At 39.2% G+C, this 21,599-nt stretch overlaps 1 protein-coding gene across 1 annotated transcript in view; it reads right to left on the minus strand.

Moving 5' to 3' along the window:
* The window catches only part of snx9 (sorting nexin 9), a 65,862-nt gene extending 47,489 nt beyond the window's left edge, over positions 1 to 18,373 (minus strand). The window contains 1 exon segment of the mRNA NM_001127072.1: positions 18,301 to 18,373. Coding sequence (NP_001120544.1) covers positions 18,301 to 18,312 — 12 coding nt within the window. The 5' untranslated portion in view covers positions 18,313 to 18,373.
* Positions 18,374 to 21,599: the final 3,226 nt, after the last annotated feature.

The raw sequence follows: 21,599 nt of genomic DNA on the forward strand, positions 1-21,599 counted from the left end.
ACAGTCTAGGTGTAAACAGATGAGCAGTGTGGGGGTTTACAGTCTGAGGTGTGAACAAAGCAGGGGGTTGAACAATGCAGGGACTAAAACGTGTTAACAGTACATGGGGATTACATGATATACAGGGGATTAAAGCCTAAATCTAAATGTGAACAACGCAGGGGCCCAGATAATCTGCGGGGGCTGCCAGCTTTTTACACCATGCACACCCACTGCGCTCTCTCGTCTTAAACCTTTCTATCTTGCTGCTCCTTACCTCTGGAACTCTATCCCTGAATCCCTCCATAGGGAACAGTCACCCACTCTCTTTAAGAAAAAGCTCAGCTGTTACCTTCTGGAGCACTGAAACATTATTTTGCTTCTTAAGGGCAAATGCCCATACCTGGTGCACTCTTACCTTCCAATTTGTGCCTGTATGTTACCCAACCACTTAGATTGTAAGCTCTATGGGGCAGGGACCTCCTTCCTACTGTGTCTCATAACTCATGGCACTTATTCCCTGTGCATTTATATATATTTATTGTATTTATTTATTATATCACTTGTCCTCCGTATGTGTAATTTTGTATTTTGTAAGATTGTACAACGCTGGGTACCCTTGTGGCGCTTTATAAATAAAGTTATACATACATACTGCCCTATTTTTTAAAGTGAACTTTGAATTGAAACCATAGTTTACGAATGTTACTGATGCAGTTTTCATTTGTGTGATGGTGACAAAGTATTACCTGTTGTGATTTTGCCCTTGCAATTTGGGCATTACATTTTTTGCCATAAGTCAATTCAAGAAGCTAATTCCAATTTTTTTAATTTCCTTTTCTCTGTAATAATAAAACAGTATTTTGGACGTGATCCTAACTAAAGCTGGTGAAATTATAGCAATGTTGTGGGAAGCATATCAGCCTGTGTATAGGTCCTTCCCAACATATGACCAAGGTTTAGAATAGCCATATTTAGCCCAGCACCCAACCAAATCGGGACACAATCTGCTCATTTGGCACCCTAGCAGAATGTACAGGCCTATGTGGACAAGAAAAACTCTGAAAACTGAAATAAAATACTTTTTACTTCTATTGCAATATACAGTGTTGTAAGTGATAGAGTATTAATTTACTTGTTGATGCACATAAAGTCGCATGCATGTGCATAATAAGCTGGGAGACTTGCTCATTATGCACATGCATGCCACCAAACATGGCCGCCTGCACCAAGAGCTCTCTCCCACAGTTTTTTTTTTGCCCATTTCTCTATTAGCCAATTGAACGGTACCCTTTAAGGAAATGCAAAGAGTCAGAGTCGAATTCAGGCATCCTCAAACTACAGCCCATGGGTTGGATACAGCCCCCCAAGGTAACTTACCGGCCCCTACTTTGATCTGATGCGAGGATGCAGGGGGGAGCAGGAGGAAGCAGCGGTGAATGGGCCATAGTATGAGGACACGGGGGAGGACTTTAGTCCAGCCCCCCCAACAGTCTGTTGGCCCCCCTGCTTAAAAAGCTTGAGGACCCCTGGTCTAACTGGACATTCTAAACAGCCAAAGGGCTCTTAAACATGACATTCCTAATTGTGTTCCCATGTGGCGGCTTTTTGTGCGTTTTACCATACAGGTAAGCAGGAATTAACATTTCAGTAAACTCCCACAGAAAACCCCTGTGCAGTGCAAAGTACAAAAAGTAACCACATGGGAATGCAATCTGAAACATCTGAAAATATTAGAATAGGAGCGTTAACTGAAGTTTCAGCAATTATTATATGTTTTGTTATTACATTTGATTATTATATGGGTGGACCCTTTGTGTTGCATAAACACTTTAGTAATACCTGAGGGTACATTGACCCTTCCTTTGAATTAAATTTTTACCTGCTTTTAGAACCAAGGGAGCCAGTCTGCATGCCCTTTAATTATAAAGCTGCAGTGCTTGCAAATATTTTTTTTTAACAACTACAAACATACGCCACTTATATAGAAGGAACTATTAACTAGGTTGTGCAAATAAAGGAAGTAAAATTAAACTGAAAAAAAAATTTCTCTGCCAATCACAAAGTAATGAAACACTCATGTATTGTATGTTTCTTCCTCCAAATCATTGCATAAGAGCTTACTATTCCTACTTACAGTGTAAAATCACTTACAGTATAACCTGCAATACATCTCAAACACTAGAGTAGCTGTACCAATTATATGGGGTTATGTAATAAAAGGCACTAAATTTGCCCAGGAGCAGTAACCCGTAGCAACCAATCAGTTTAATATTTCTACTGCAACTCTTGATGTATTCATTGGGGCACCTACATTTATTTTGCTGTCAGACCATAAGCTTGGGTATAAAATGTAAGAAAGCCCAAAACGTTCTAAAAAAAAAATTATTCTCTAATTATTTTTGGGTAGGATAATCGGTCTAGGTTAAAGTTTTAAGAAGGATTTCCTTTATAATTGCATTAAACAAAAGACAAACACCAAAAAATACAACTTACAAGTTGGTTAAAACAAATTACCAGTTGTCAACCTTCCCTAGACTGTAGGTTCATATATGCAAGAAGTTTTCACAGGATCTACAAGAGAGTAGCCTATTGTCATGTTTTAACTTCTTAAAGAATAAGTAAACTTTTTTTTTTCTATCAGTAAAATTACTCTAAACAGCCTCCAGAATTACCTACCTTTGTCCCAGTATTCTCTCTGACCTGGTTCCTCAGTTAGAAGTTGATTGTTTTTCTTTGCTTTCCTGTGCAGAGTGAAGCCCCACCACTTCCTGTTCAGTTCTCTCTTCAATTCAACTACCTGTAGTCGACCTGGAGAGCCTTCTGGGCATGCCTGGAGGCAGCAGGAGCCAGTCTGTGCATTAGCAGGGTTTTTTTTTTTTTGATGAGAGACATGAACAGGAAGTGGTGGGGCGTCACTCTGCACAAGGAAGCAAAGAGAAACGATCAACTTCTAACTGAGGAACCAGGTCAGAGAGAATGCTGGGACAAAGGTAGGTAATTCTGGAGGCTGTTTAGAGTAATTTTACTGATAGGAAAAAAAAAAAGGCTTACTTATTATTTAACACTCAAGATCTCTATAAAAATTTATTTCAGAAAACAGCCGATAAGTAAAACAATGCTTCAACTGAAAAATGCCATTAAGTGCTATGAGCTTCCCCTGATGAGAATTAAGAATTAAGGGCCGCCTCCTGAGATCATAGGATTCACAGTGTACACAAACAAGCTAAGGCACACATGCATGCTAGGCCATATCAGCCAATTAATGGACACAGTTCTGCCTTCTGATTCCACACTACTTCCTGTTACAGTTAAAGCCACGTTATTTCTGGTCATGTGATCTCTGAGGAAGCACATGGCCCATCACTAAATGGTGGACCAAGGGAAAAAGGTAAAAGGTCAATATTTACCGATATATATATCCCAGTTTGGCTAGATTCTTTAATAGGTCACTTAACATAATATGATTAAGTATTCATTCTGGGGGTATAGTTTTTCTTTAAGCAGGATTTAAAAGTCAATATGAAGGAAGAAGTGATGACTGAAAGCAAGGGGGCTGAAGCTTTATGGGTAAAGTTTTTCACACATTGAGTCCAGAAAATTAATTGTGGGGCTATGCTATAGACCCTCTAATGTAAGGAAAGAAGATCCTGTTGCAAATAGAAGAGGCTACTAGTTCAGGGCAAGTAATGATAATGGAGCATTTTAATTACCATGACCATAATGTTAACTCATTTAAAGGAGACATATCATATATAAATACCAGAGAATTGTACTCCTCTATAAATATAGAAGGATTGTGCTTAAAAAAGTTGTGTTTCGGACTGATTTATTAAGAAATTCCACCAAAACCCCACTAGTCCCGTCCATCTGTTCCACTTCCTGCTGGCTGAACTCTCTGGGTGTGCAGGGGAGCCGGCGGCCCTCAGTACACTGCACTGTAGGACAGGAACCAATCAGCAGCTAGGCTGACCTGTTAGGGAACTGAAGCCTGTCTTTGTTTGTGTCAATGCAAGGCTGTGATTGGCTAGCCCCCTCCTGCTGTACTTCTGGCAGGTACTATAAGGCACGGCCACCCATTTCAAACATGGAAAGAGAACGGATAGGATCTACAGGGAGCTCTAATAAAGGGGCCATTTTTACAGACTGTATTCAATTTTAGCCCAAAGAGAAACCAGCACCGTATATTATTCATAATTGCCTACAAAATTAGTTTTTTTCCCATTTATCCAATATGTCTCCTTTAATGTTTGGTGCAAAAAACAAAATATACTCTGGGGCAACAAAGATCCTAAATTTCAGAAAAACAAATTTTAGCTTCTTAAAGGAGAATGCAAGTAAAAATTTAAAAAGCATACTGGCCAATAGTCCTCCTATTGTTTAGTAAAAACGCCACACTTTTGGCTCACCTAATCAAATATTTACTCAGTCACACTTACTTCACATTTTCTAGAACAGGCAGCCATCTCTAAAAAGGTATTCTCCCTGCCTTTCCTTCCTTGCTTCATACTACACGTGTTTCATTCCCGCCCCCCCCTCCCCTCTGCCAGATCCACTTCTGATTGGCTGGTGGGCATGTGTAGCTCAGAACAGGAGACAGGATCAAGTTACACACATGCTCAGAGAATAGGAAGGACAGAGAGATTTCAGTGATGTCACTGTAGTCTTCACACTGCTGTAGGCTGCCAGCACCATATCTCAGAGAAGCAAGCAGGGATCTGGGAATTTAGATATGCAGTAAGTACTTAAAAAGAATGCCTTTAGACTTACTTTTAATTTATATTAACCTTTCATTGTCCTTTAAAAAGATGGGTAACCCAACCATATCTAGCTGAAAACTAGGCAGATGTCAGTCAGGCAGGTTTGATTTTCCTCTTGCATTGAGGACCTCATCGGCTCATTGTATTGTATTGTATCCCTTTTGTTGTAATGTGATATCGCCCAACTTAGGTAAGCATATCTGGGGAAAGATCTGCTTGTTTGGTAATCTTGCCAAACAAACGGATCTTATAGCGTATGGTCAGCTTTACTGTAACAAAAGTGAGCGAGTAAGGGCTCTGGCACACAAGGAGATTTGTCGCCGGCGATTTTAAAAAGAGCAATTTGGCGACAAGACGCCAATGCTAAACCAATGGAAATCGCCAGCGTCAAAACATACAAGGCTACTTCAAGTCGCCTGCTGTTTCAAATTGCACACAGACCCTTTTCTGAGCGACTTGAGTAAACATGAGGGGGGGCTAACTGTTGAGTGTACCATGGGTAGCAGATCGCCTGGAGCTCAACTCGCATGAAATCTCTTTGTGTGTATTGTCGTGGCGACTTGTCGCCAAATCGACAGGGGGAAAAAACGCAGGCGACAAATCTCCTCATGTGCCAGAGCCCTAAAAGTCAGAACTTTATCCTTTAATTGGCTGATGTGTCCTAACATGTATGTGTGCCCTTGGTTTGTTTAATGGATTCTTTATGTTTATTTGGTCCTAGGGGGCAACCCTTGGTACTTAAAAGGGAAACCCCGGCTTCCGAAACAAAATTTATTAAAGAGCCCCACACAACAGAGAACCCTTTATCACTTAAATCTATGCCTTCAAAATTTATAAATAAATACCATTTGTATATATCGAAATTCAGCTGATAATTACTACATGGCAGCTATGAAAGTACAACTGGTGTTAGAATTTAATGGTCAGCCCTGTAGCATCATGTTATATGACAGATAAACCTAATTTTCTGAAAATTTGCAACGACCCCCTAGACTTAGCTTCTCAGCTGCTTTTCAGAGGACACTGAGCATGTGAGTCTCACAAACACTTTCCAAGATGGAGAGCGCTCCTGTGACAAGTTTGAAGTCCTGAATTATTGCTGCTACTGAAATATTAAAACATTAGGCTGATGCAGTAGGTACAGTATATAAAATATGTCATTTTTAGCCATATTCATTGTTAGTGTATAGTTCCCCTTTAAAAATCATGAAGGCTGCATACTTTTTAATTGATGTATATTGCAAAGCTGTTGAAATTATGTTTACTTTTCAAAAAGCCCAAGCTGTGTTCAGATAAAGTTCCCCTTTAAAACAGCAAATCTCTTTTTATGATTTTATAATAAAAAAAATATATGGATAGGAAACTGGCTACAGGATCATGTACAGAGGTTGGTTGATAATGGTACACTCTGTTTTCAAAGAGTAAGGTTCTTAGAGGGGCCCTGCAGGGTTCTGTATTAGGTCTATGGTATTTTAAGTAATGTATCTGTGTTTGCAGATGACACAAAACTAAACAGCCCAATTAAATTAATTCAGCATGTAGCATCCTTGCAGCAGGATGTTGATAATCAGTGGCAGGTGAAATTCACTAAATAAAACTGTAAGGACATGCATCTTGTATGTAAAAATATGCATGTTGCTTATAACAATTAAGGAGCTGCACTAGGCAAATCCATCATGAAAAAGGACCTTGGAGTTCTTGTAGATAATACATTTTGCTGTAGCAAGCAATGCCAGTCAGCAGCTGCAAAGGCAAACAAGGTTTTGAGCTGTATTAAAAGGGACATAGATTCAAGCCCCATCTAGAATATGCCATGCAGTGTTGGTCTCCAGTGTTCAAGCAGGATATTATTGAATTAGAGATAGTAGAGAAGAGCAACTAAGCTGGTAAAAGACATGGAAAGTCTCAGATTTGAAGACTAGCCAAGTTGGGTCTGTTTACACTGGAGAAGAGGCACTTAAGGGGGGTTAATATAACTATGTATAAATATATAATAGAATCATATAATAATCTCTCTAATGCTTTATTTACCAGTAAGTCCTTCCAGCAGACCCAAGGGCATCCGCTCCTTCCATTAGAAAAAAGGAGGTTCCATCTAAATATTTGGAAAGTGTTTTTTACAGTGAGAGCTGTAAAGTCGTGGAATTCTCTCCCTAAATCAGTCGTACCGACAGATACATTATATAGCTTCAAGAAAGGGTTGGACGGCCTTTTAGCAAGTATGGAAATACAGGGTTTTGGAAGATAGCTCATAGTACCAGTTGTTCAAGGGAATGGTTCCATCTTGAAGTCAGGGAGGATTTTTTCCTACCTCTGAGGCTAATTAGAGAGGTTGCAGAAAGAGGTATATTGCCCTCCTCTGAATCATCTAGCAGTTAGGCAGGTTTTTATATACACATAAAAGGCTGAACTTGATAGACCTGTCTCTTTTTTTAAACTAACGTACTTTGTTACTATACAGTGGAGGAAATAATTATTTGACCCCTCACTTATTTTGTAAGTTTGTCCAATGACAAAGAAATGAAAAGTCTCAGAACAGTATCATTTCAATGGTAGGTTTATTTTAACAGTGGCAGATAGCACATCAAAAGGAAAATCGAAAAAATAACTTTAAATAAAAGATAGCAACTGATTTGCATTTCATTGAGTGAAATAAGTTTTTGAACCCTCTAACAAAAAAAGACTTAATACTTAGTGGAAAAACCCTTGTTTGCAAGCACAGAGGTCAAACGTTTCTTGTAATTGATGACCAAGTTTGCGCACATTTTAGGAGGAATGTTGGTCCACTCCTCTTTGCAGATCATCTCTAAATCCCTAAGGTTTCGAGGCTGTCTCTGTGCAACTCTGAGCTTGAGCTCCCTCCATAGGTTTTCTATTGGATTAAGGTCCGGAGACTGACTAGGCCACTCCATGACCTTAATGTGCTTCTTCTTGAGCCACTCCTTTGTTGCCTTTGCTGTATGTTTTGGGTCATTGTCGTGCTGGAACACCCATCCACGACCCATTTTCAGTTTCCTGGCAGAGGGAAAGAGGTTGTCGTTCAGGATTTCACGATACATGGCTCCGTCCATTTTCCCGTTAATGCGAATAAGTTGTCCTGTGCCCTTAGCAGAAAAACACCCCCAAAGCAAAATGTTTCCACCCCCATGCTTGACGGTGGGGACGGTGTTTTGGGGGTCATAGGCAGCATTTTTCTTCCTCCAAACACAGCGAGTTGAGTTAATGCCAAAGAGCTCTATTTTGGTCTCATCAGACCACAGCACCTTCTCCCAGTCACTCACAGAATCATTCAGGTGTTCATTGGCAAACTTCAGACGGGCCTGCACATGTGCCTTCTTGAGCAGGGGGACCTTGCGAGCCCTGCAGGATTTTAATCCATTGCGGTGTAATGTGTTTCCAATGGTTTTCTTGGTGACTGTGGTCCCTGCTAATTTGAGGTCATTAACTAACTCCTCCCGTGTAGTTCTAGGATGCTTTTTCACCTTTCTCAGAATCATTGACACCCCACGAGGTGAGATCTTGCGTGGAGCCCCAGAGCTAGGTCGATTGATGGTCATTTTGTGCTCCTTCCATTTTCGAACAATCGCACCAACAGTTGTCACCTTCTCTCCCAGCTTCTTGCTAATGGTTTTGTAGCCCATTCCAGCCTTGTGCAGGTCTACAATTTTGTCTCTGACATCCTTGGACAGCTCTTTGGTCTTTCCCATGTTGGAGAGTTTGGAGTCTGCTTGATTGATTGATTCTGTGGACAGGTGTCTTTTATACAGGTGACTAGTTAAGACAGGTGTCCTTAATGAGGTTGACTAATTGAGTAGAAGTGTCTAACCACTCTGTGGGAGCCAGAACTCTTAATGGTTGGTAGGGGTTCAAAAACTTATTTCACTCAATGAAATGCAAATCAGTTGCTATCTTTTATTTAAAGTTATTTTTTCGATTTTCCTTTTGATGTGCTATCTGCCACTGTTAAAATAAACCTACCATTGAAATGATACTGTTCTGAGACTTTTCATTTCTTTGTCATTGGACAAACTTAAAAAATCAGTGAGGGGTCAAATAATTATTTCCTCCACTGTATATCAGCGGTTCTCAACCTGTGGGTCGCGACCCTGATGGTCTTAGGAACCAAGACACCGCTCCTCTATGGTTGGGGGTCACCACAACATGAGGAACTGTATTAAAGGGTCGCGGAATTAGGAAGGTTGCGAACCACTGATTATATATATATATATATATATAGCGCCCTTTTTTACTGAGGTGGGCTTTTTAAGGGGGTGGGTTCTCACTGTCTTTTGGTTTTTTCCCTGAGGAAGAGCACAGTTAGTGCTCGAAACGTTGGATCTCTTTTCTTAAATAAATATTATATTTTTGCCAAGTCCTGGTGTGTGCAGCTCATTCTCTTGCTTTATATTTTTTTGCTAGCACCCTGGGCATTTGAATTTCAATAGGGTGTGCTCCGTTTGTTCTTGTTATATATGTGTGTGTGGTTTTTTTGCCATTGATTGTAGAATCTCAACTCTGACACAGCTAGGCAACACTAGGTGCCAGTGAGCACCATGGAGCAGGTTCACTTGCCCTTTAACTAAAAGTAAATTATAATAAGTGCCCTTTTCTGATTCCGTAACAACACAGTGTTTACATGTATACACCAGCTGGTCCACTTGAAAAGCTTTTATAACATCACTAAATATATTTGCTCCAAATACAAATTACGTATAAACAGCAGATTACTGTCATTCATAAATTACATTTTACAAACTAGAAAAAAGGAACTATACTTCTAACGAATGATAAATGGTGGCAGCCCAGCAATACTTACAATACCACTCCAACATGGCTAAAGGCTGTTCCATAGTTGTTTCAATCACACTGGGCTTGGGGCGGCACAATCCTTCCACAGGGTAATTACGAATGAAAACAGTACTCCAGCCTAAGGAAGGATCTCGCCACCACCAGCCCAGCGTGACTGAAACAACTACGAAAGAGTCTTTAGCTATGTCGGAGTGGCTTGGTAAGTATTGCTGGGCGGGGGCAGCTTTGAGGGACTTTTGGCCCCAAACATTTTGTGTGTCACAACTTATTACTAATACTGACACGTTCCTATGGATTTTCATAGGAATGTGTCAGTATCACTTTAAGGGCCCTGGAAAACAGGATGTTGCATCACCCATGTCTTATCTCCTTTAGCACAGACGCCAAAACAAGCAAAGTTACCTTCCTACCGACATTAATGTAAATTGCTGCCACTGGTGGTATAACATATGCATGGTATAGACAGGGCCGCCATCAGGGGGGTACAGGGGGGACAATCATACCGGACCCGCTGAGTTTTGGCTCTTAAGGGGGGCCCGGCTCTGCTGCACTTACTTGTATTAGCCGGGCCCCTTGCTGTCAGCACCTAAAGCTCGGATATTTTCCTTTACCAAGCTCGCTGCACTGCTTGGCCCAGCCCACCCACAACCCGATTGGTTTAGCCCACCCACAACCCGATTGGTTTAACCCACCCACAACCCGATTGGTTTAACCCACCCACAACCCGATTGGCTTAGCCCACCCACAACCCGATTGGCCCAACCAGCCCCAGCCCGGATTGGCCCAGCCCAGATTGGTCCAGCCTTCCCCCAACGTGGATTGGCCCAGCTCTCTGCCATAGAGAAAAAGATAGAAAGACAAGGCAGAAGTAAGAAAGTTTTGAGCAGAATAGTATATTAAATGGGAGTGAAAAGACTGGGAGAAACAGAAAGGAAGAGTATGTATAGAAAGCCAAAGAAGTGAGGAAAGGTAGCAGAGTTGAGGGTGTGGGTGAAATTTGGACAAAGAACTCGGCTCCTGCTTCTGATAAACCTCTATTGGAAAGTAGTAACTTAAAATACTGCATTTTTTAGTGAAGCAATGTTTATATTGGGGTTCCTTAAATGAAAAATAAAACCATCCCATGCACATGTACACATCAAGCTGCATATAATGTTAGGAGAGAAACTGCAATGGACCCTGTCCTGTTATTCTTAAGTCCTTGAAAAAAAAAATATATTTTTTTGTTACAGATTGCTGCTCCTTACCTTTTAATACACATTGGATAATTTAATAGGCATAGACATCTCTGCTGGCTTCAGTATATTAAAAAAAAAAAAAAATTAAATTTCAGTTTTAAAACCAACCTATTTAGTTATTGTAATTTCAATAGAGCGACAGATCTTCGGAAAATACCACTCCCTTCACTAAAATTCACATCACAGCATATAAAACACCTTACTTGTGGCAAATTAGCATAATTGCTGAAAAATGTGTAAGAAGGGAGAGGTATTTTTGTGAGATTTGTCGCCCATGTAGCGAACAGTTCCCCCAGTCTCCTCTTGTGCCATAACCATTAGCACTGCTGTTGCCACGTCTCCCTCTTGTTGGTTACATGGTTCCCCTGGCCACCAATATGTGTTCTGGTTTTTAACCATTAGGCCTCTGGGGGGCCCTGATAATTTGGTTGTTCGGGGCCCCGTGATTTCTGATGGCAGCCCTGGGTATAGAGGTCCAAAGCCTTCTTGTGAGGCAACTTTGTTTTTACTATGCATCACATTATGTAATGTATATGTTTTTTTTTTAATATGACTTACATTTCAATATACAAGGTAACTTCAACTTTTTTTGTGCCCACACTGGAGAAGATTAAGGCAAATGCCCATAGAGAGATTAATCGCCTGCTACCATGGCAAGAAATGTCTCCGAAATGCCTTTTCACCAGCAACAAAGTGAATCGCCCCTTAGTCACCCCAGGCAGCAGAGATTTATTCCAAGCGACTAATCTCTCCAAGGGGCATTAGTCAATATTGTGAATTTTCTGCAACTGACAGATGCTGGTTCTTGCACTTTCGGGTGATATTCAAAGGAGTCACTGGAAGATGGTTTGTTTTGGTCCCCTCTGTTTGGCCTACTAAAAAATGCAGCAGTCAAGAGACCCAATGGGTGCCACTGTTCTTAGTGTCATTTGCAAATAAAGTTTTCATTAAGTACATGTTTTGGCTCAAAAACAAAGCAGCCTGGAGCCATAAAAATTCCCATGGGCCTCCAGTGATTTAGACTATGATGACTATGGTACTCCATCAAATGGAATGTGTTCCATTTATACCAGCTCCGTTACTTGGTCAGTTCTGTAGGCAAACACAAGCCTTTAGAAAACCACAAGTCTTTAGATCTCACTGAATGCCAACTCTTTATCTAAATATTCTCTTTCCAGTTTGCATAAGCAAATGAAGCAAGAAATGGATTGCTAGATAAATTCGGTGACGTAAGTATATTCAAGTTTTGCACAAAGTTTTGACACATTTTCCTGTCATTTCTTGTGTTTGCCCCTTTTTGCTGTTTGGCATTAAATCTATACGGTCTCAGACATTCAGCCTTGTGACAAATTATTATTATTATACAGTATATTATGTCCCCAAACAATTAGACAAAGGTTTTCCTTGTATTTAGTAATATTTACAATACCTGTATATGAATTCATGCTTGAGATCTTGTTCTATATTTACATATTTGAACCATGACATTTGTACAACTATTAAGACAACGGGGTTGATTTTGTAAATTAGATACATACATAGAAATATTTCTTATTGCCATATGAACTATGTCCCCTTATGCGATTACTGGTAACAATCAATTCAAAGCCCCTGTATAAACTGCTTCATACTCAAGCTACAGCCTGTTATCTTTTAATATAAAGAGCACCTCATTATACAAAAGATTCCCAGTGGACCACTGATTTATTGACTTTGGGATCAGGTACTACAGTGTGACTTAAGTTTCATTTTGCCATGTTTAAAACAAAAAATAAAAACCAGTTATCTTACAAAATGAATAAAAAATTGAAAAAAAACCCCAGTTATCTCGTAATAAAAAGAAAATTAAAGGAAAGTACAAAGCACAAGTCCCTATTCATTGCACCAATGTTGAAATGAGGGGTTATACTGTCTCTTTAAAAACAAACAAAAATAAAGCACCAAAAAGGTTAAAGGAAAAGTAACACTAAAAATTTTTAAGTAAAAAAGCTATTCTACACTGCGCCAATAACTGCCCTATCTTGCAAAGTGGTTTGCAGGATAGGGCAGTTATTGGCGCAGGGTAGAATAGCTTTTTTACTTGAAAAAAATTTAGTGTTACATTTCCTTTAAACACATACCTGGTTACTATGGACATTGGCATTCCAAATAGCCCTTTGTTTAACTGTCAAAGGGCCAGAATACAAAACAAAGAACAGCCTCAAAATCAGTCTGATATCTGGTTTTCAGTACCTCCGATATTAGCAACCACAAAGCTTATAAACAATAAAAGCACCAGCTGAAAGTCTTTACCTGTTACACAAGTGATTATTAAAGCTGTATAAAAGCTAGTAAAGCACAAAGTATTAAACAAAAAGAATTTACAGTATATAAAAACAGTATTGCCATAAAAATAGGGATGCAGGGAAAATCATTTAAAGCTCTGAAATCTTCAATTTTTTGTCCAAAATATATTGAAATCTTTGGAATATTTTGAGGAGGATTCAATTAATTTATTAAAAAAAAAAAATAGTTTCTTGGCAAAAAAAAAGTCCTATATTGTACATTTATAAGAAAGTGCCATAAATTGTATAGCTCCATGTGCAGGTGACAAATCACTCTTAATTCCTTACTGATTTCAGTAGCACTTACCTGTATCTTTCGGTACACTCGCAGGTCAGTCACAACAACCCTTGAGTGCACCCACAGGGCATTTTAAAATTAATGAATGCATAATCTATAATTTTTATATGTTATTAGTCCTTTAAATGTAATTTTTAATTGTTAGCCTTTTTTTTGTTTTGTTTTGTTTTTTAACTAAGGATGCGAGCCGAATCCAGCTTTTTTTTTGAAGGATTCGGTTTCGGTCGAACCGAATCCAAATCCTAATTAGCATAAATTAGCAAATGCTATATTTGGAAGGGTTAAATGGTAGGGGAAAAAATTTTTTAGCCACACGCTGCAATTTTTAACTAATTAGCATATGCTAGGGTTCGGTGCATCCCTATTTTTAACATTTATGTACAGCACTTTTTAAACTTTTATTACATTTTTAAACTTGTATTACTTCCCTTAGCAAAATGTTGTTCTGTTTACAACTAGGCTAACCTTATTTATGACACATGTATATTTAGCATTTGCAGTTCCATTTTTTTAACGCTACATTTTTGCTTTTGTGTGTATCCTTCCAAATTAAGTTTTAAAAATAATAACACATTGTGACTGCTATTATCTAAAAATGTCTTTCTGCACCTGGAACAGTACACGAGTTCTACAGGAAATTAGCCCAGCAAAGCATGATATCTAGTTAGTTCCACTATGAACTGAGAAATACAGCTGTCTTGTCTTTACCAAATGCCCTAATTAAAAACATATTCTTGCCCTACCACTTTAAGGGCAAAAACACATGGAGCTACTTAGTAGCAGTTACTTGTCATGGCTACTAAACACCAGAAAATACCCTGCCATTGACAATACAGAGAATTGCTCTGCTAAAACATTTGTAGAATTATCATAGACAGTTATCGGTAAATGACCAGCATTCTCTATGTTAGTAGCCATGACAAGTAGCTGCTGCAAGTGTGTCTTTACCCTAAAGGAACTGTTTTTGCAACGGAGCCGCACACACAAACATATGCGGGGGGAAGCTTACCCCATTTATTGTGACCACCTAACAAGTGTGTTTACCCTAAAGGAGACATATTGGATAAACCAGGGGTCCTCAAACGTCTTAAGCAAGGAGGTTCATGGCCCCTCAGACTGTTGGGGGGCCGAACAACCACACCTCCCATCCCCCCCTCAAACTATTTTCCTGCATTTACTTCCAGCACCCCACCACCACCACCACGCTCCGTCCATCCATCCATCCATCCGCTGTAAAAATGTCCCCTTTATTGGAGCTCCCTATAGATCCTCTCAAGTCCCTGTCTGTACATTAGATCAGGGGTGGGCATATCCTAACGGTCCCTGCCAGAAGCAAAATAGGAGGGGGATAGCCAATCACAGTCCTGCAGTTACACAAGCAAAGAGAGGCTTCAGTTCCCTATCAAGTCAGCTGCAGGAAGTGACACAGATGGGTAGGACTAGAAGGGTTTTTGGAGAAATTTTCAATAAATCAGCATGAAAAATTACTCTTTAAACACATTCCTTCTAAATTAAGATAAGTAGAATTCATTGGCACAATGTTGTTTTTCACACAATATGTCCCCTTTAAAGTTTGTTTGGGACAAGCCCATGTAAATGGGACTTTTCTAAGAGCCTAAAGGAATTTCTTCCCAGAATCCTGTTATGACTTATTTGCATAAGTATGAGGCGGTCTCCTCAACCCTTTTAGCTTGTTTGTGTATCCCCACTCCTGGCTCTACCTTAGCTGATCAGAAAACCCTGAATTACACTGATGAGCCCCAAGAAGGGCGAAACCGGTCTGTAGTTGGGAATCTGATCAGCTATTATTCTGGCTTTTGCATTGAAAACCCAGTGGGTAAGCATTAGTCTGTATGATAAACCCGTGTAAATGGGACAAGCCCATGTAAATGGGACTTTTCTAAGAGCCTAAAGGAATTTCTTCCCAGAATCCTGTTATGACTTATCCACAAATACATTTGGTATGTACAGTGAAAGTGCCTGCAGTTGATGTCCAGCAAAAAACACTGTGCATGTGGGGCCTGTAGTTATTAGCATATGAAAGAGATTCTGAGAAGGGAACAGCCCAACACAGTCTGACGCACATAAAACCCACATGTTCACTGTGTCTTTAAGCTGTCTCAAATCACAACAAAAGGGCACATTCTTTCTATTGCTCCCATATTTCAAATTTTATATTAACATTAATATTTGATTACTTTGACAACAAACATAAAACAATATCTTGGAAAAAAAACTTGAGATATAAATCTCAGGAAGCTGTACCAAGGATTGGATAGAATTGTTCATTCTCTTATTTAAAAACACTGGTGGCAATAACATTAGTTTTTGACAAAAAGGTTTATAATAGTGAATAAAATACCCCCTATTGTAAAATATAGGGATATTATTAGTCACTGAGTAATTCCATCCTCATATTGTACAACAGAGGGTACTTTATTTATTATAATATACTATATTATACTATACTATAATATTACTATATATTATATTATAATATACAAGTTTTAGTGAGTCATGTCACAGAAATTACATCACTAAGCTCCGATTATAACTGATGACATCACTAAGCACTGTTTATAAGGATATAATTTACAGTTTGGTCCCATAGGGAAATGGACAAACTGTAAATTATAAGATTAGAAAGGATAAAGCTGGTCACAAGAGTGGCAAATACCCAAAGAGAAGGTAGGCTACACAAAAAACTGATGGGCGTCACAAAAGGGTCATCAACTGCCATGTATTTTGACATTTACTGGTTAGTCAAAGTAACATATTTTACAATGGGATCCCAAACACTGAATCCACATTGTGGAACTATGGTAAAATCAAGGTAATTACAATGTGCCAATATGTCCCACACCTTGGCAGGATTTTTTAACCTTCCTGATCCACATGAGGCATGTTTCGACTTTGTCAACAGCTTTTATTAACTGGTGCAGGTCCAGATGGTCAGATATTGGTCAGAGAGGCGCCTGGTCTGTTGGCAGCTTTTATCAATTATTATTAAATAAAAGATGGATTGTAGAGGTTCAGTTTTATTGTTTCCTTTTTAAATTTCTTATCTTTTCAGACCCTCTCCAATTTATCTTCCTTTCTGACTTCTAAACTGCTCCCAGCTCCAAACTGGTTGCTTGTATAAACTATAGTATACAGCAGTGATCCCCAACCAGTGGCTCATGAGCAAAATGTTGCTCCCCAACCCCTTGGATGTTGCTCCCAGGAGCCTCAAAGTAGGTTCATATTTTTGAATTTCTGGCTTGGAGACAAGTCTTGGTTGCATAAAAACCCAGTATAATGCCAAACAAAGCCTCCTGTAGGCTGCCAGTCCACATAGGGGCTATCAAGCCAATTATAGCTCTTATTTGCACCCCCAGAAACCTTTTTCATGGTTCTGTTGCTCCCCAACAATTTTATCATTTAAATGTGGCTCACGGGTATAAAAGGTTGGGGATCCCTGGTATACAGACAGAAGTTGAAATACTAAGCCTGACAATGTCAGAAGAAAAATATAAATGTTAAAAACAACTTTATTTTAAAGTGGGTACAGTTTTGTTTTATACTCCAAATGCCCTGCACAAATATCCTAGCCCAGTCCTCACTAGTAACAATCTCCCACAGCAGGTCAAATGAGAGTCAATACCTCCTCCTCCTCCTCCTCCTCCCCCTCCCTCTACACACCTTGTCAGGTGATGCAAACCATTATTAAATAATATACACCTAACACAGGAAATGAAAAGAACCAAAAACAAAATAAAAAGGAAATTAAAGCGTCCCTTTTTCCAGGTAATTGGCAACCAGTAAATTAACACAAGCCAATTCATTCCATAACCCTGGAAATATAAATAAAACTATACATATTGGTTTTCATCATACAGGCAGGTATGTTAATATTTTGTATTATACAGCAAGGTATGCAGATTGAATCATGTTCCAAAATGAGTGTAATATTTAACCATTACACTACATGATCAGTGCAAAAAACATAAGATATTAGGGGGGCCCCACTGCAGGATCATACTAGGGCCCCTAAAGATTGGTTATAAGGTTTCTCCTTTATAAAAACGTATTTAAGTGTGCCACTTGCCCCCCTAGAAGCCCCAGAGTCTGCTTCCTCTAAAGTTACTCCCCAGAAAAGGGCAGAAAAAAGGGCTTCTTTGGTGCGGCAAAAATAGAGAAAACCAGAAGCTACTGATCTTTGGACGCTCAGTCCCACCCTCTCGCTCATGTGAGCTGCCAAATGTGTGACCCTGGACCTGGCTGTGAGCAGCGCTAAACGCTTCAGCGCCTCAGCGCAACTAGCGGCAAAGAAACAAGTGCAGCCAGTGGGAGACAATCAGCGGGCTGTGAGAGCGGGGGTCTCGCAAAGTATTCACGCAGAAAGCCGCTCATGGCCATCGCTACAAGTAGAGAGGCTTTCCCCAAGCTCTATGCTCTGGTGTTTTCACTCCTTTAGTACGTATTGCCTCTCGGACAGAGCTAATCACCTAATTTTCTTTCCTGAATAACAACTTCTTAGTGAATCCCCGGTCCCAATGATGGGTCTGGCAGGGGCACTACTGTACCAACTGCTGTCAGTCAGACATGGTTTCTCCGTCCCTCGCTTTGGGCTCTGCCAGCAAACCCCTGCCAACAAACAAGTACTTCCTAGTTACCCGAAATGTAATATGTTTCTTATTGCTGCAGTGCTTCCCCTCTTCAGTGTTACTTTCACTTCATACAGGACACTCTATATTTCTTTATACAGTTTATAACATTTCCGAGCCTCCTACTCCCACTGTGCTTTTGCATTTCCTTTCCTTCCCAGTAGCTTTTGCCTGTATTAAAACCAACCTTTCTCTTTCGGCGAATCTGACCTAACTATAAAGTTCTACGCCAACAAGCCTCCTTACCTTCGCTGCCATGCTGAGGATCCTGCTTATCGCCTCTGCCCCCGCACACAGAGCCACACAAGGAGGCTAAGCCAGCACCCAGTACTACCTCTTCCTGTCCCGGCCTCTCTATAGTGCGCTATCGGGCCTGCTTACTCCCTCTACTGCCCAGCGGCGCTGCCTGCACCTCTCCGCACTACGGTGTCCACTCTAGGACATCTACCTAAAAGTCTAAAGTGCGTCTTGTTTTCTTCCACACCTTAGTGAGCTGTATCGCTAAGAAATCTTTATCATAGTTCCCCCACTGCTGGTAACAGTTATGCGATCGCCTTGTGCATCGTTTCATTAGCGAATGGAGTCAGAAGAATAAAATAGAGCTCAGTTGGTTTCATAAACACATAATTTGCCTGCAAGCAAAGTACTAGCATACGGATCTTTAGCTTTTCCTAGATAAATTATAGTGTAAGGATATACAATTTTTCCACTGTTTTCAGCTAAGACATGCATTTCACACACAATTTCCAGCACTCCAGCTTGAACCAACAATAATGGCATTAGAGGCCAGGCTTTGGAGCCTAGACGAAGCTATATTATATTTTCCCAGTTATAGACTATAAACCAGTATTCTCATTCTGCTCCATTTGACAAAGAAAACAAAAATGAATGCAAACTATTCCTTCCCTAGAGGAAGACCAATGAGATGAGACTACAGTATATATAAATGTACATTCCTAATACATTTCTAATACCATACTCAAATACTCATACTCACATATTCATTCTTATACTCTTATTCTCACACTGAAATGCTCGCATAATCACATGCTCAATTTCTCATACACATCAAATTTACATATGCATACACTCATACATACTTATTCTCGTACTCTCATACTCACATGCTCATACCCACATACTAATAAACTCATACTCACAAACTCATGCTAATACTCTCATACTCACATACTCAAATCACATACTCACATTCTCGTACTCTTATACTCATATTCTCACACTCAAAGTCAGCAATCACTATAAAGCATGACCACAAATTCTACATTTTAGCAATATATTAAAGAAACACGTCAACCCCAAAAATATATTTTTGCCTAATAAAAGAAAATATAATTCTAAGAAACTTTCAAATATCAATTTATTGCAAATTATTAGTGCTTTAAAAGTTATGTGTAAATGTAATTGCTATAGAAAGCAGCATTTGCTGAACTCCTGGTTGTTACTTTTTAAACAATGTTGCAAGTGCCAGGCTCCTCCAGCAAGACAGGTCTGTAAAATCTGCTGGCGTTTGTTACACTGTTTCAAACACCAGTGTCACCAGGGCAGAGAATAGAAAAGGACAGACAGACACTGCTTTTAATAGCAATTATATATACAAATAACTAAAAAACCATTACAAATATATAATGAATGTATATTGCAAAGTTGCTTAGAATTAAGTTTTCTTTTATTAGGCATTATTATTTTTGGGGTTGACATGTCAACATGTGAAATTCAAATATTTTGTAAATACAGATAATAAACTATGTTTGTCTATATATTGCAAAATATTCAGACTGGCCAAATGCATCAAGTCATCCTTGGCGTAACTATAGAGGAAGCAGAACCCACTTCCTCTATAGCCACTCCTGTTTGTTACTTTTTAAACAATGTTGTAATTGCCAGGCTCTTCCAGCAATACAGGTCTGTAAAATCTGCTGCCTTGTGTCACATTGTTTTGGCAGTCTGAGCCACCAGAGCAGAGACTAGAAAGGACAGACAGACACTGCTTTTAATAACAGTTATATATACAAATAACTAAAAAAAAACATTACAAATATGTAATAAATGTATATTGCAAAGTTGCTTACAATAAGAAATTATTTTTGGGGTTGACATGTCCTTTAAGGGCTCGTACTCACAAGTGTTTCTTCCTGAGCTTTACCGCCGTGGCTTTCTCTGGGGTTCCACATCTGGGAAATACAAGCTCTAAACTATAACAAAAGGGAAAGTTGTTCTCACTATACAATTTTAAGTTATTAAGTGGAGGTTCAATGAAGGTGTGACCACAAAATTCATATAGGGTTGCCACCTTTGCCAGAGTCTAAACCCGAACAAAGGGGGCAGGGCAGATAACATTGAGGGTGGGGCAGTGATGTTGGGATTGGGCTCAATGACATCAGAAGTGTGCACAATGATGTCAGTGGGCTTATGATGCTGGTGGGGTTTTTGCATCATTTGATGCAATTTATTGTATTTCTGTCCAGTTTTCATAGCTTAGTTTTAAACTGGAGAGAAAGTTTTGAACTGGACAGCCCTTTGAAAAAAAATAGGATGTCCAGTACAAAGCCACATTGGTGGCAAAAGTATCTTTATCTATAGTCTGCCTGATAAGTAAATCCAATCCTTTAATTATTGGAATTGGATCTATCATATAGATATCAGTTATAAAGAAAGTTTTGAAATACAGCAATGCTAAGTTTAAAAAAAATCGAATTGATCGATTTGCTTGTTTTTTTGTTTTGTAATAATAAGAAATTTACTGTACTTGATGATAACTAAGCCATGTTTAGGTGATTATCTTAATATTTGTCTGGCATTTATTGGCCAGATTATTGTTCGGGTTTCACAAGGCTGAAAACCGAACAGACAGTTGAGACCCGAACAGGTGGCATCCCTAATACAGAAATAGAAAAAAATCCCCTGCTTTCATCCATTTCAATACATTAAGGATATTAAGACATTTTGTGCATAACGTTACTAAAAATGTACCTCCTCTTTAAACAAAACAGGGATTTTTGTTTAAAATTGTTTGTTTGTACATATATTGCAATATGTTCAGGCTGGACAACTGTGTCCAAGTCAACCCTGCTCTCACTTTCATCTGATTCATTAATAATATCATTAGCAATATCCTGCAACTAGAAGGTTTGCCAATGCCTGCCTCACTTACGGGGCTTGTGGTGCAAAGCTAACATTAGACAAGTTGCATATGTGGGGTTTTTGCCCCAGAGCCCCAATACCTTTATTTATGCCACTTGGGATTCGGTTCAGAATCTATGTATCTAAAATATTTACAGTTGCATTGAAGCCATCAATGAATATTATAAATACTTATAAAATAGTAAAACAAACAAGTAGTTGTATTTGTGAACGAAGCACCAAAACTATCAAACGCATTTGGTGAGAGTTTGCCAAAAAAAAAAAAAAAATCACAACATGACTTTTTTATGTACATCCAATCAGAAATCATAAGTTTACAATTAGTCTGAATTTTATTTATATTATATATTACTATATTTACAGTAATATGTGAATTAAAGACA

This window comes from Xenopus tropicalis, chromosome 5, assembly GCF_000004195.4.
Source record: "Xenopus tropicalis strain Nigerian chromosome 5, UCB_Xtro_10.0, whole genome shotgun sequence".
In the NCBI taxonomy this organism is placed as follows: Eukaryota; Metazoa; Chordata; class Amphibia; order Anura; family Pipidae; genus Xenopus; species Xenopus tropicalis.